General features: G+C 37.4%; 2 protein-coding genes across 3 annotated transcripts in view; both read right to left on the bottom strand.

Annotated features, from left to right (window-relative positions):
* MAK16 (MAK16 homolog) overlaps positions 1 to 15000 on the bottom strand; it is a 1440501-nt gene that overhangs the window by 764339 nt on the left and 661162 nt on the right. The window lies entirely within an intron of this gene.
* Positions 1 to 15000, bottom strand: part of RNF122 (ring finger protein 122) — a 493201-nt gene that overhangs the window by 288394 nt on the left and 189807 nt on the right. For both annotated transcript variants that reach the window (XM_044083009.1, XM_044083010.1), the window contains exon 2: positions 12115 to 12271. In XM_044083009.1, coding sequence (XP_043938944.1) covers positions 12115 to 12271 — 157 coding nt within the window. The remainder of the gene's footprint in view (positions 1 to 12114; positions 12272 to 15000) is intronic.

The following is a 15000-nucleotide window of genomic DNA, read 5'->3' as shown; positions in this document are numbered from 1 at the left end:
AACTGGGTGCCATATTTTAGAAGATATTTATAATAAATATGTTATAGTAGGAGTTGGAAAACTGCTTTAAACTGAACAGTTCACAAAAATAAAGGAATTTAGAGTTACAGACCAATCTGCTCATTAATCAGCATCAGAAAACTCATGGAAAAAATGTAAATAAATTATTGAAGGAAACTGAAGACAGTTCTCTATTAATTAGAAAAATCATTATTCTACCAATTGCATTTATTCTTATGCTATAGCACTATCAGTGCTTTAAATGTTAGCTTACAAGTAGAAGTGTTCTGTGTGGAACTTTCTAGAACTTTTGGAAGAAAAAATCACAAATAACTGTTACATAAACGTCTTATGCTGAGTTTATAATGACAACAACCGAGAGGCTGCAAGAATGGTTCAAAATATCAGAACCTCAAAAGTGACCTGGGATTTTTCATTGGGTATGATGTATGTAATAAACTGCAAAATATGCAGGACTAGATAGTGAGCTCTTATTGATTTAGTCTTTATTTGCAGGACATCAGCGTTCACACATATTTTATACAATTTCTGAAGACTATTAAATATTAATTTATTTTTGGAAAGTAATTGCCAAAGGCATCTCTACTAAAACAGAGGAAGTCATTGCTTCTTTACATGTTGCCCTAGTCAGACCCGTCATGATTATAAAGCACCCTCTGGCATATATTGAGGTTGCTAACAAAAATGATCTCTGATCTCAAACATTTTAGCTAGTAAGAGCATGTGTGTGTGTGTGTGTGTGTGTGTGTGTGTGTGTGTGTGTGTGTGTGTATATAAGAGCATCCTGATATCTCCTTGACTCCCTCACAGTATAGCCCACTAAATACAAAGGGCTATGCACTTTTACCTGCAGAATATCCACCATAGTAAACCTCAACTGATTGTTTTTTTTTTTTCAAAAAGTTTTTTTTGCCCTATTACACCTGGGCCAAACTCGCTGCATTCAGGCTCACTCCACTCCCCTACCCTACCCCCATTCTCACCCACCCCAACTTCAGTTACATTTATAGCTACCAGCCACACCCTTCAATTACCACTTAGTTCCAGCCATCAACTAATTACCCTTCATACTCCACTGTGACACCCACCTCACCATAACAACCAAACCACACCCTCACTTCACCTCCTCCATACAACTATACACTCTACCTTACCCACTAAGTCTATCCATACTAGATAACATGACCCATAGCCTACATGCTGACATTCTTCTTTCAACCACCACTATCATCTTGCTCCAACTCTCAGCCCCCACCACATACACACTCATTTCAAATATGACATCTCCTCACCAAAACAAACTTCAACTGCCATATACAACTACCTGCCCTCATACATCACAATACATCCTGGCCTCCTTAAACCAGTTCACACTGACTACTACTTATATAAACTACTGACCAATACAATCAAATCCCAAATCTCCTCATGAAACCAAAAAATAATCTATAAAATTAATAAACTCTACTCTCATATTCTAAATATACTAACAGTGGCAACATACACCCGAACCCAGGGCCTACCATCACGTTGAACTCAGACTCCAATCTCACCACACCACTAATCCAGAGACAGAAAGCCTCTCTTCTGTTTGTTAACCATAATGTTAGGAGTATAGTGTATAGTCAATAAAGTTCATGAGCTGCATGCCCTATTAGCATTATATAAGCCAGAAATTGTACTACTAACAGAAACATGGTTTAAACGAGATATGAATAGCAATGAAATTATAATACCAGGCTACAGCATCAATAGAACAGACAGGAAAGGTGAGAGGGGTGGGGGTAGCATTCCTATACCAAAGTCACCTTAACTTAGAACAACCAGGTGCCAAGATTTCATACATACATAATGCAAAAATTATCCTTACAAGATTGAAACTAAATGCTAATAAACATATAAATATCATAGGCTATTTCCTACCAGTCAGCAACACAACTAATTTGGAAAACCAACTAGAATCAATCTCAAACTCCTTTCCTCAGGAAACCATCTTACTAGGAGATTTTAATATAGACTGGCAAAACTGTCCTGGAAAAAATCCATCTACCCACATCATCCTTCATGGATTTACACAACTTATCTCAACTCCCACTCAAACTGACAAAACATCTAAGCACCAATCCATTTTGGACTGGATTCTAATAACTTATCCCTCACTTGCATCTCTGGTAAGCTTCTTGCTAGACAGCCTAAGTGACCACCACCCTACTTTCCTACTTAGAAAAAGAACTCACCAAATTACCCAGCCATGCTTCAGAGTAGTCAGGAACAAAAAGAACTTCAAACCTGATGACTTTATTTCTGCCCTAAAACAATTCAATTGGAAACTACTAACACAACTACCCCTAGATGAAGGAGTCCAGTACTTTAAAACATCATTTTTACAAATACTAAATCATCACGCACCCACTAGAACCATTATAACTAAAGCTTAATATGTTTCTTGGTTATCTAGTGCTACTAAATCCATCCTCAAAGAAAGGAACAAAGCACTGTTAGATTACCATAAAAACAGAACCCACTCCACTAAACAACACTACTCAGAGCTCCGCAATAAAGCCAAAAAGCAGGTTAAACTAGATAAGATTAACTATTATCAAAACCTGCAAGAAAAATATATTCACAACCCCCAAAAATTCTGGTCAGCTGTAAACTCTATACTGCTACCAGGGAAATCTGCTACACCAACTCCAGCTATAACCAATTGCCTAGAAAATATCCCCACCCAGTTTAACAAATACTTTACCGAAACTGTGTAGATCCTTGCAGAAACCTTAACCAAAAGTAGCAACAATGATCCACCCCTCACCTAAGTCAACACAAGCACCTATGACAACAACCCCTCCCCCCCCTTTTTGCCTCAACCACTCCCAGTCAACTCCAGTTTGAAACTCCTCCACAAACAAAAACCAACCTCCCTGGCCACTGACAACTTACCAGCTGAATACCTACAAATAGCCACAAAAGCCATAGCTCATCCAGTTGCAATTCTAATAAACAGATCAATATCAGAGTGTAAAGTACCTGCTTTCTGGAAAATCTCCCACATCATCCATTGCACAAAAGAAGCAATTCCATAGAATTAAACAACTATCGACCTATAGCTATTTTGTCACCCTTACCAAAAATACTAGAAAGAGTCATATATGCACAGCTAATGAACTACCTTCTAGAAAACAACCTTATATCCAAATATCAGCATGGATTTAGACCCTACCATAGCACCACTACTGTTCTTATTTCCTTTACCAATACAGTCAACAATCATAAAAATATGGGTCTCCTAGTCTCAGCTGTTTTTCTAGACCTATCCAAAGCTTTCAGTATGGTCAACCATAACAACCTCCTCACTACACTATCCAACCTAAATATGAGCACCCCCTCCATCTCATGGTTTAAAGATTAACTATCAGGGTGTCAACAAGCTGTATTATGGCAGAACCAACTATGCCCTTTACTACCAATATCTTAGGAGTCCCTCAAGGCTCTATACGTGCCCCATTACTTTTCTCCCTGTTTACTAACCAACTTTCCACTGCCACACCCAATGCCTCAGTAGTTCAATATGCAGATGACACCACCCTTATATGTGCAGCCCACTCACTACATGACCTCCATTCAATAACCCAAGAATGCTTCTCTCTAGCAGAGTCCTGGTTCATCAATTTCCCAACTTATCTTAAATCCAAATAAAACAAAACTTCTCATCTTTGGACCTGGAAAATCTCCTCCATGTGACAACTTTATCACAATGTCCATGAATAATACCCAGATCACCCCCACCTCTCATACCAAACTTTTGGGATTAGAAATAGACAATAAACTTAGATTTGATATTCATATAGCCCAAACTATTAAAAAAGTGCATAAAAAACTCAGGCTCCTCTATCAAAACAAATCATATCTGACTAAACATACTCAATCTACCATAGCTAGGACACATTTACTGTCCTCCCTCCTCTACACTACCCCAATACTGACTAACCTTCATAAGAACAACCTAAACAAGCTAGAACCTTATTACAACAAAACTGCTAGAGTGGCTACAGAAACCCCTTATAGAACCCATCACTGTGTTGCACTAAAACAGATACATTGTCTAGAACTTCCTCACCTACTAAAACTCAACCAATTACTGCTGGCACACAAGCTATACCACTACCAAACTAAAGTCCCAGCACTCCAGTCACTAGTTGCACCTTATTCTACAACAAGAACCCTAAGATCAGCAACCCTAAACCACCTGCAAGTCGCCAAACACAATAATGAAGCCAGGAAATCCCTCTTTGACTATTCCATTTCAAAAGAATGGAATAACCTACCCTGCCACCTCACTTCCAATAACTCCACCACACAATCCAAAAACTCATCAAGGCTTACTTTATGAAGGTCTGGTTATGCTCTTGTAACCCCCCCCCCCGAGGATAAACAGTTAATCAGCAATTTGTGACCATAACTCCCAACTGTACTGAATTACTCAGTTTTTATTGCATTTTGGGGTCCAAATAATGGGGTGCCATAATTCCCAAGTGGCACCCCTTCATTTTTGATTTTTTTTCCAAGCTTTTTAAAATTGTTTTCTTTTCACACTTGTTGAGCTGACATCATCACGTGCTCAATGCCATCAGCTCCGTCAGCCTGTCGGAATTGAGCTCTAGGGCTCACATGCAGGCATTTGCTGTTTGAATGGATATGAAGGAAATGACTTTGGTTTGGAGTTTATTTCTGCTGCTTATCTTCATTTCTTCAGGAGGTATTTGCTTCTCGTTATTAGCTGCAGAGAGCTTTTAAGGTACTGCTTTTATCCTGCTTGTGAACGTTTCTCCTTAAGGTACTGCTTTTCTGCTTGTGAATGTTTTTCCTTAAGGTACTGCTTTTCTGCTTGGGAATGAAATGTTATTTTGCTTATTTTTCATTAAGGTTAGCTGCAGAGCTTTTAACTAAGGTACTGCTGCTGCTGGAGTTATCCTGCTTGGGAACGTTATTTTTCTTATAGCATTTTTTGTTCATTAAGGTACTGCTGCTGCATTTCTCCTTAAGCTATAGCATTTTTTATTAAGGTTAGCTGCAGAGCTTTTAAGATATTTTGTTTATAGCATTTTGGTCTGCTGCCGGAGTTATCCTGCTTGTAGCATTTGTTGTTAAGGTACTGCGTTTCTCGAGTGTGTGTGTGTGTGTGTGTGTGTGTGTGTGTGTGTGTCTGTGTGTGTGTGTGTGTGTGTGTGTGTGTGTGTGTGTGTGTGTGTGTGTGTGTGTAAGTAGACTTGTATGATGGAAATGTTATGAATTGAGCAGTTTTGTCATCATTGGTTCATGCATTTTGTTTCATTGCCTACTGGAAAAATGTTCAAACAATAAATTTAAAATGCGCTCTAACTTAAGTCTAAAAAGTGTGCTGTATTATACAAGGAATATAATTTAATAAAGTCAGGAAGGTCTATCAAAGAACGCATGTATGTTTCTTGTTTTGTGTGCAAGGGGCCTATGATCTGAAAACATTTCAAAGGTAATCTTTATCCACCACTGGCAAGATGTATTTTCTTTGGATGTGGTGTGGGTTTCAATGCTGTTAAAATGAATGTGAGTTTCAAGGGCATAGAAGTTTTAATACCAAGTTTTTTTTCATTGTGAGACAGTATTGCTTTATTTAGCAGATATTGAGATTCAATTAGTGTTTGTGCATTGTGCTATAAAATGTAAAAATAAAATCCAAATCATTGTAGAAGTAAAGCAGTATGCACACATTAGTGTTTATGGTAAATGGGGTGAAATAGCCAGGTAATGGGACATTGGAATGGCTGCAGGGGGACTCTGGTGCCATATTTTGGTTGTTTGTTCTTCAGTTTGTGTTTGAAAGTTGGTATCCCACAATTCCACTGGAGTGGGCGGGGTTACATAATTATGTATGCACATTTTACATTAATCAGCGTACAGATTTGTATATTTTTCATGGGCCTTGTTCAGATTTTTGATGTTTCCAGGTTGACAGGTATGTTTGTCACCACCCCAAAAATAATATACCCACTACTAACTAACCCTTATGTTCATACTCACTTGCCACAATAGCATTAATTCACCATTCAGAACCCATATATTGCTGACTATTAACTGTTTTTTAAACAACTTTGCTCAAGCTAGGGGCTGTATTCCATCTACTACCTAACATAAAACTGGTCTTTCTATCTCATAGTACTCTTTTTTGTGTACTCCTGTACTCTACAGTATTCCAATGTATTTTTAACTTTAATCTTCTCATCTTAGATTTTGAGTGTATAATTTACATCATCATTTTATGTTCTCTGGCCATCTATTTCTATTATATGTACTATTTACATTTTATGAGATGTTATTATCATGTATTATTGCACTGATGTGATTTTTATGTAATATTAATGTGAAACACTATGTATCTAACTAGAGCTTTTCTCCCCGGCCCTCCACTGAAAAAGGACCTGTGTCCAGTCGGACTTTCCCAGTAAACAAATGTAAAATAAATCAAATAAAGAGCATCTGAAATGCTTGTCTCTATATTCCTTGTCAGTTAGGCTACTGATGAGAGATCTGTGACTTGCTTACTGTGCCATTAGGGATCCTTCTATTCTTGGCCTCCTTTCTCTTGACAAGTAAGATATTGACCAGAGATCTCAAACTATATTGGGAAATAAATAAAACAAGGTGGACAGATAGGTTTATCAACCTGCTCCTTCTTGTGCTCTGGAATATACTCCTCTACATGTCAAGCAATGTGATTCCCTGTCATCTTTCAAACATATTTTAAACAACAGGATAGGTACCCTTAAATTTACCCTGGGACTTACAGACCTCACCTGCCTTAAATAACTTGTCTACATGGGCCTCTAAAATAATAATCAACATTATGAAAACTAAACTCACATCCTTTGGCCCATCTAGATTTAAGACTATGTATAACATTAACAAAATATTAATAGAGAAAATAGTTTTGTGGGGAGATTTAAGCATATACATGGATGATAAATACTTATTTAATGAGCAAATTAATTACATCTGTGTATCAGGATGTGACAATATGAGATTTATTTATGGATAGATATATACACACACACACACACACACACACACACACACACACACACACACACACACACACACACACACACACACACACACACACACACACACACACACACACACACACACACACACACACACACACACACACACACACACACACAGGAACATTGTTATGATTTAGCTGTTTTCCCCCCTGATTAGGTTTAAACTAGAATAACCACCTACACTAAATTACATATATTGAAACTTGACAAGATTTAGAGGAAATATACGACAGGAATAATTGCCTTACAAGTCTAGATGATGATGAAAGGTTGCATATCCTGTGTGTCTGTTCTCTAGCATATCACACACTGTTTTGTTTGTTACTTCTTCAAAGTGCTTTTCAGGATGATTGTTTGGTTATCTTGGTTTAGACATATCAAACAGAAACAGACAGTGGTTAGATGTTGAAATAACTTGCTAGCTGGTCTTAAAAAATTGAAAGAACCTTAGTGTGTTTTAAAGTAATGTAGATCTACAGTTTGGAAAAAAATGTTATAAGTGTGGCTCTGTAGTTCAGTGCATGGACTGTCTTCCTTAGCTCGTAGGTAATATGATATGTCCATAGTTAGTCTTCTGTATATACATGCACTAAATATTGGGGGTGGGATATTGAAGATGTTAGTAAAGGCTAGTAATCTCAGGTATTAATGACCTTGGAAGAAAGGTCTGGTGCTAGCGACTCAGAATGACAAGGCAGTAAATTATATTACTATTATTATTATTGAACTAAAGTGTAACGTGTTATGTCGTTAGCAAGTGATGACTGAAATTAATTAATACTATCTCACCACCTTTTATGATACTGATAACTGACTTTGATCTCTGGCTCTGGCTATTGCACTCATGACGTGGGACAAAAGTCAGAGACATAAAGCACTTTTGGCACATTTTCAATGAGATGCATTACTAGGAAGAGAGGTTATCTTAGAGGCACTCTCACAACTGTGATCCCAATGGCGTAGTGCTAGTCTTGAATATGGGGTTACTTACTGAGATACACTACTTTTATCCCCTGAAGAGTAAGGCAGAGTTCTTCCTGTAAAGACCATAACTGAACTTAAAGCATTAAAAGAACATCCAGACTCAAACTGCTAACAGTTTCTGAAAGCAACAGGCAAAATGATTGCATTTGCCTAAGTCATTATTACAAGAGTCTTAACTTGAGGACTTACTCTGCAAAGGAAAGGCAAAGGACTTTCCTGAAGATGGCAAGGGACACTAGTGACTATTAAATACTTAGTAAGCTACAGTACTAGTGACCAGTACTAAACTTACTGAGTTATAGTGTTAGTGACCCAAAACTAAATCCTGGCCTCTACTGCCTTTGTTAAATTTTACTTGATTACAAGTACTAGTGGTTCAAGGCTATAATTCTGTGATTTGTGCACTTATTAAGATTCTTCTAAATCATTAAAAATTTGTGTCACTGATATTTCTGAGCCCATTTGCCAAAATTTTCATATTTCCCATAATGTCTTAAAAGGTGGTTTACAAATTGCTTTGTATACTTATACTATATCCTAGAGACATACAGTGCTAGTTACAATGCTAAAGCATAGTGAAGTCCTGGAAACTCTGGACTGAATCCAGTAAATTATGGTACGAGCATCTCTAGACTAAACATGTGTTAACTACGCTACTGCAGGGGTCAAGATTAAATACTAGTTGTAGTACCAGTGATTCAAGAGGAAATTCTATTGACAGATGAAACTAGCAACTGAAAACTAAACACAATTTACTTTTTTGGGCTTTGTTGATTGGGTAGTTCCAGCCTATCACAGTAATTTTTTTCAATTTAATTTTGAAAAGACAGACTCTAAAAGTGACAGGTATACTTCCTAAATGCTCCTTTTTTTTCACTTAAAAAAGTGACTAAGAAACTTTTGAAAACTGTTTTGCAAAATAGTTGACCTATTTGGTGGTAGAATTGCATCTACCAGAAATGGATTTTTCACACATTATGAATCATATTTCCCTGTTCATTCTTTCCAGCTAAAGACAGCTGGTGAGCTTGAAATACAGGTAAACATGAAATGAGAACAGCTCAGCTTAGGGAGAAGAAGGGAAGATTTCTATTCATGATCAGAAGACTGAATGAATATTCTGCTCCATTTTGTTTACCTAGTTTGCCCTTTTAATGGATTCAGTATACCACAGTTCTTTCTTCCTTCACCTGTCTGCCCCTTAATCCCCATGTGTGCCATTTTCCCTTGAATACATCTGCAGTTTCTTCTTATCCCCCCACTCTTGCAGCCCATTTGTTTTATCTACCACCACATCCATGTAGAAGAATGTCTCAGATCTAGACTATTTATTCTTTCAATCTGTTGACTACAGCCTCTTCTTTCTCTTCTATCCTTTCTACTGAGTTAGGTCCTTTCATATCTCCCAGACATTATCTTCTGAATCAGAATCATGCCCCCTCCAGCTTTTCTGTATTCAGGACAAAAGAGTTTGTTCTTTTTAGTTTCTGTTCCTATATATTTCCCTCCATAACACTCATCTTTTCGTTGACCATTTCTGGACTGTTTCCATTTGTCTAACTCATAGGTTCCTGTTAGGCTAACTGCCTTTGTGTGCCATCTGAAACCTAGGAAATTATCTCATTTGAGAATCAAACCCTGCACCTTGTGTCTGTAAGGTAAGCAATTAACCACTATGCCAACACACAAACCCCTGCTAAAGTATTGTTTTTGTTTGATTTCCAAAACTGCATGCAGTACTCAGGGTGTGTCCTTACCAAGGCTCTGTATAGTGATGGCATCCCCTCTTTATTTCTAGCCCCTAGCCCCCTATGGATACACATCACTCATCACTATCCTATTTGTCATTGTTACTACCCATTAACACATTTCCTGGTAATATGGTCTTGATGTGATACTTCCTCAGCTATTAACCTGTATTCAGTCTGTGTGACCCAAGTAAAGTGTTACTGTGTGAGTGTGTGTGTGTGTGTGTGTGTGTGTGTGGGTGTGTGTGTGTGTGTTTGTGTGTGTGTGTGTATGTGTGTGTGTTTGTCCCTAATCACACAGCATTTCGTTTTGACTGATGACCCTTGATATGATGACTGATTCCTCGCAGAAGGTCATGAGGTCACCAAGTATCATGATAAAGCAGTCTTGGGAAAAGCTACATTTGCCTTTCTTGATTTAAGTTCTGTATTTATTTCTTGGGTACTTAGAATTCTGTAAATCAGCTTGAGATCCAATTTGTCTGTAATGTCTGCAGGCAACAATGCTGTCAATCATGCATTTATAGCTACCGGCTGAGATCCATTTTACACAACTAACTTTAAGCTATAACCTTCTGGTAGTAGCATGTTCAGCCACAAACCTAAAGAAAATATTCCTGATGTATTTAATTAATAGCAGGAAGTACGTGAATAAGTTTACTGTCTACGCTAAGGAACTTTACCCCTAAAGCAGCTGTTGAGAAATGCCTAAGGTCGCAGCTGACAGAGGTACAATGAGTTAGGCTGCATAGTGAATTATTCTAGAAAAGGGAATGGTTAAGTAACTGTTTATTGTGTTAGTCATTCTTCTTGTATTTTGTATGCAGAATGGGATGGGATGGGGGGGGGTCATTGGAGTGTACAACCTACTGAAGTGGAGAATGATGATAGTTTGTCCGTTGTAGTTAGTGTGTGTAGGTGTTGTTAATCAGCGTGTTATGTTACTTGTGACTTTAACAAAGCACACTAAGGCACAGTACTAGTGAATACAAATTATATACATGTAAAAGTGATACTTCAGAAACTTTAAGAGAGGCTTTCAGCTTCAATAGTTGATTGCACTGGTAATTTGGGAATAATGGCTATGAAGACATTATAGATACTGACTCAAAGGACATGTGACACAGAAAACACTAACATAGCTGCACTGAATTATGCTGATAATAACGACAATTTATCCAAATGCACAAAGACATACCCCCACACATAGATGAGTACATGCAAACACACACACACACACACACACACACACACACACACACACACACACACACACACACACACACACACACACAGACCTCTCAACAGTCCAGATTTTTACCTCATATACTTGGTTTGCTCATAAAATTTGAGGTTTTCTGGCAAATCACTGAGGACTGAAGTCACAAAATAATGACATACATTTGAGTTCCAGACTTCATATCCTTCAAACAAATGCATGCCAGTGCAAAACCTGTTAGTCTATTAACTTTCTAAGTTTATAAGAGCAATATTTAAAATGTGTCCCTATTTTTGGGCTTTTGTCCCCCCATTATTTTAGGCTTTGTCTAGATTTCTTGCACTAAGAGTTTGAGAGGTATGGCACACACGCACACACACACACACACACACACACACACACACACACACACACACACACACACACACATGCAAACACAGGTAACATACGCACTCACATATGTTTTTGACACAACCTTTAAGTCACACCGATGTGCATTCAGTTTTCAACTGGCCTGACTTAAAAGCACAGTACATTACAAGACATGTGACTTACGGCACTGGTGAGTCATTGTAAATCCAGGGAATTATCACTTATGAAACCAGTTCATACCATGCCACAAAATATGACATTTTAATCTACCATTAGTCTATAAGAAACGGACATAACAGTGCTCAGTATGTCCTTTCATTTGAATTCCAAGAGGGCTAAATATAACACAATGCAGAGCTAAGCTGCAGAGATAGACAATAATATCTCCTACTGTCTGGCTTCATTTACTACAAGTCTGACCAGCCAGAATGAAATGACTTCTTGATAACTGCATATAAATAAAATTCATTTCAATATCTGGATACAAAGAATTATGCAAATTGTCATTTTAAGCTGTATAGTAAATGCATCATGAAGTGCTGGTCTCCTGACATGCTTTTGTAATTCTGACCTTTTGTAAGCTGAGCTACACTTAAAGCATTCACTAAGAGTAACAGCAGGGATCTGAACCTCTGATGCATTATTTAGTACCAGTAAGCCTAACACTTACCTAATGAAGTAGCAGCAGAAGATGAGACTAAGGACAAAGACGAAAATTCCTGTCCCAAAAATGACAATGTAAATGTTTAACGGTAGGTCACTGAAGGTGATCGGAGGCATGCTGCAGGATTTATTGAAGTAAATCAGACCAAGGCCACAGAAGCATCCTATAAAAGGAAAGGAGAAATAACCGTCATGGCTGAAACTCATGATGTTCACATGGTATAACACTGTACATACTCATACGGGCAAAAAAGTTAGTTTAATCTTTAGAGCTAATCTACTGAAACAGAATTAAATATTTCATATAGCTGTATGAGATACTCATGATAAGAAAAGATGACTGAATCCCTCCACAGTCTTTACTTGAATTATTAACCCATAAGAAAGACAGTACTGACTCAGAATATTTACACAGTTGTTAGAGAATTAAGTTACCATAACCCATAACCTAGTCCTTACAAATATGAACACTCCAGACATTAGAGCTTGGGATGACTTTTATATATATATATATATATATATATATATATATATATATATATATATATATATATAAATTTATTTATTTTACATTTGTTGACCGGGAATGTCTTAATGAGCCGAAGCCCTTTTTCAGCAGAAGCCCGGGGAGAAAAGCTCCAAACTTAAAACAGAACAAAATTAAGCTAAGATAATACAAACACTATAACATTTCATGCAAATTTAAGATCACATGCAGTAAGTCTAAAATAATTAAAGTCAAAAGACAAACAAGGAACAGTACTGAAATACAAATGATATATAATATATATATATATATATATATATATATATATATATATATATATATATATATATACATATATATATTTATACGGTACCCAAAGTCTTAAGTGGTAATTACAGAGAAAGGGAGGAAAAGGGAAGTGTAGAGACGACTTGGTGGGATGAAGGACAGAGTAGGTCAAAGGTCGTATACGTTGGTTATAAGAGGAGACAGTGGAGAGTAAGGAGAAAGAGGGATAAGTTAGACGAATATATTCAGGGAAGGTAAGAACAGTGGAAGATCCAATGCCCTTTAAGGTACTCTTCTGTGGTTAGTTTAAATTGTTTGGGATGTGTAAGACTTGTGATTTCAAGTGGGAGTTTATTCCATGCATGCATAGTAGTTATATATGTTGCACCCTGATTTAGACTTGGGTTTGTAAATATTTAATAGATCCTGAGATGAGCTGCAGAGGTTTCTTGTAGGGGATATAGAAATGAGCGTATGGTTTAAAGTTGTGAGAAGAGGAGTAGGTGAAGTACTTCAAGCCAGTTTAAGTGTTTTAGAGAGAGACATTGGCAAGATGTATAGGTTTACTGAGCTGCAAATCTAGCTATTTTGTGGTATGTAGATTCCGGCTTAGTAAGTATAGAGGAGTTTAGATTAGTGAGACTTTGTGAGCAATATGTTAAGCAGGGGGAGAAGCATGTGTGAGAGAAATTCTAGCTTCATGGGTGAGAAATGTTTTGTTTCTGAATAAAAGTCATAGTTTGAGATGGGTTTTCCTGATACAATTATTTATGTGAAGGTCGAATTTTAGCTGATCCTCCTGCTGAAATACTGGCAGTCAACCTTAAACTCAGTAACTATACTACCATCACCATAGCAGCCATTTACATTCCACCAGGTGATAATAGTCCCCTGCTGGAAAGCATTCTCTCCTATTTCTCACAGAACATCCCTAATGAAACCATCCTCCTAGGGGATATAAACATTAACTGGCTAATCCTTAATAACCTATGCTCCCTACATCACATAAATCTATATGGATTTATTCAGCTAATCTCAAAACCAACCCATTCAAATAACTCTCACTCCCCCAGTACCCTCATAGTCTGGATACTTGTTTCTAATCCCTCTAAATAACATAATCCTGAAACACTTCCTGATTTCTTGAGTGACCACTCACCCATAAAAGTGCTCAGGTACAGTATACTAACCATCTCTCTAAACCACACAGATCAATCACCTGTCACAATCTCTCCATCTTCAACCCAGATACATTTAAAACCCTCATCTTTAGAGTAAACTGGAACGTCCTTACCCAGCTCCCACTAGATGAAGCCATCCTAGCCTTCAACTCTTCTTTCCTTGATATCCTAAACTCAATAGCCACACTCCATAAAATAAGGATAAAAGCTAATATATCCCCCTGGCTATCAAAAACTACATGCAACCTCATGAAAGACAGAGATAGAGCCTGGAAAACATAGTTACACTCTAAAGACCCTGCTAACCTAAAAAGGTACAAAGAACAAAGAAATCAGGCAAAAAACTCATCAATTAAGACAAAAAAGAAATTTACAACAATTCCATGAGAACTCTAAAATCTGATCCAAAGAAATTCTGGAATGCAATAAACCAAATACTACATCCTGGTAACCCTACCTCACCTAACCCATGCCCTGGCAAATCACCAGATGAAACTGCCAACACCTTCAACACCTATTTTACTGAATCAATATCTAAACTTTTAATCCTAACCAAAGCCCCCAACTGACCTGACCCTTCTTCAACTGCTAACTCTCTAAACACTTTCTCCCTCAAACCTGTTACCACCTACATAAAAATCCTGCTGTCTAGCCTAAAACCATGATCTGTATCTGCTGATAACATCCCATAATACTTTCTCCAGACAGCAGCTCACTCTCTTGCTCTGCCTGTATCTATCATAATCAATCGCTCCATCTCTGAATCTAAAGTCCCATCTATCTGGAAACAAGTCTACACCCAACCTATTCATAAAGGAGGTAACTCCTCAGAAATTTCTAATTTCAGACCTATTGCTATCCTCTCTCGTCTCTCTAAAGTCTTAGAGAAATGCATACATACACAAGTTATGCAACATCTTTAACAGGAAAACCTACT

This window comes from Protopterus annectens, chromosome 9.part0 (assembly GCF_019279795.1).
Source record: "Protopterus annectens isolate FY-2018-M chromosome 9.part0, PAN1.0, whole genome shotgun sequence".
Lineage (NCBI taxonomy): Eukaryota > Metazoa > Chordata > Ceratodontiformes > Protopteridae > Protopterus > Protopterus annectens.
The sequence above is the reverse complement of the archived record's forward strand: the minus strand, read 5'-3'. Positions and strand labels throughout refer to the sequence as shown.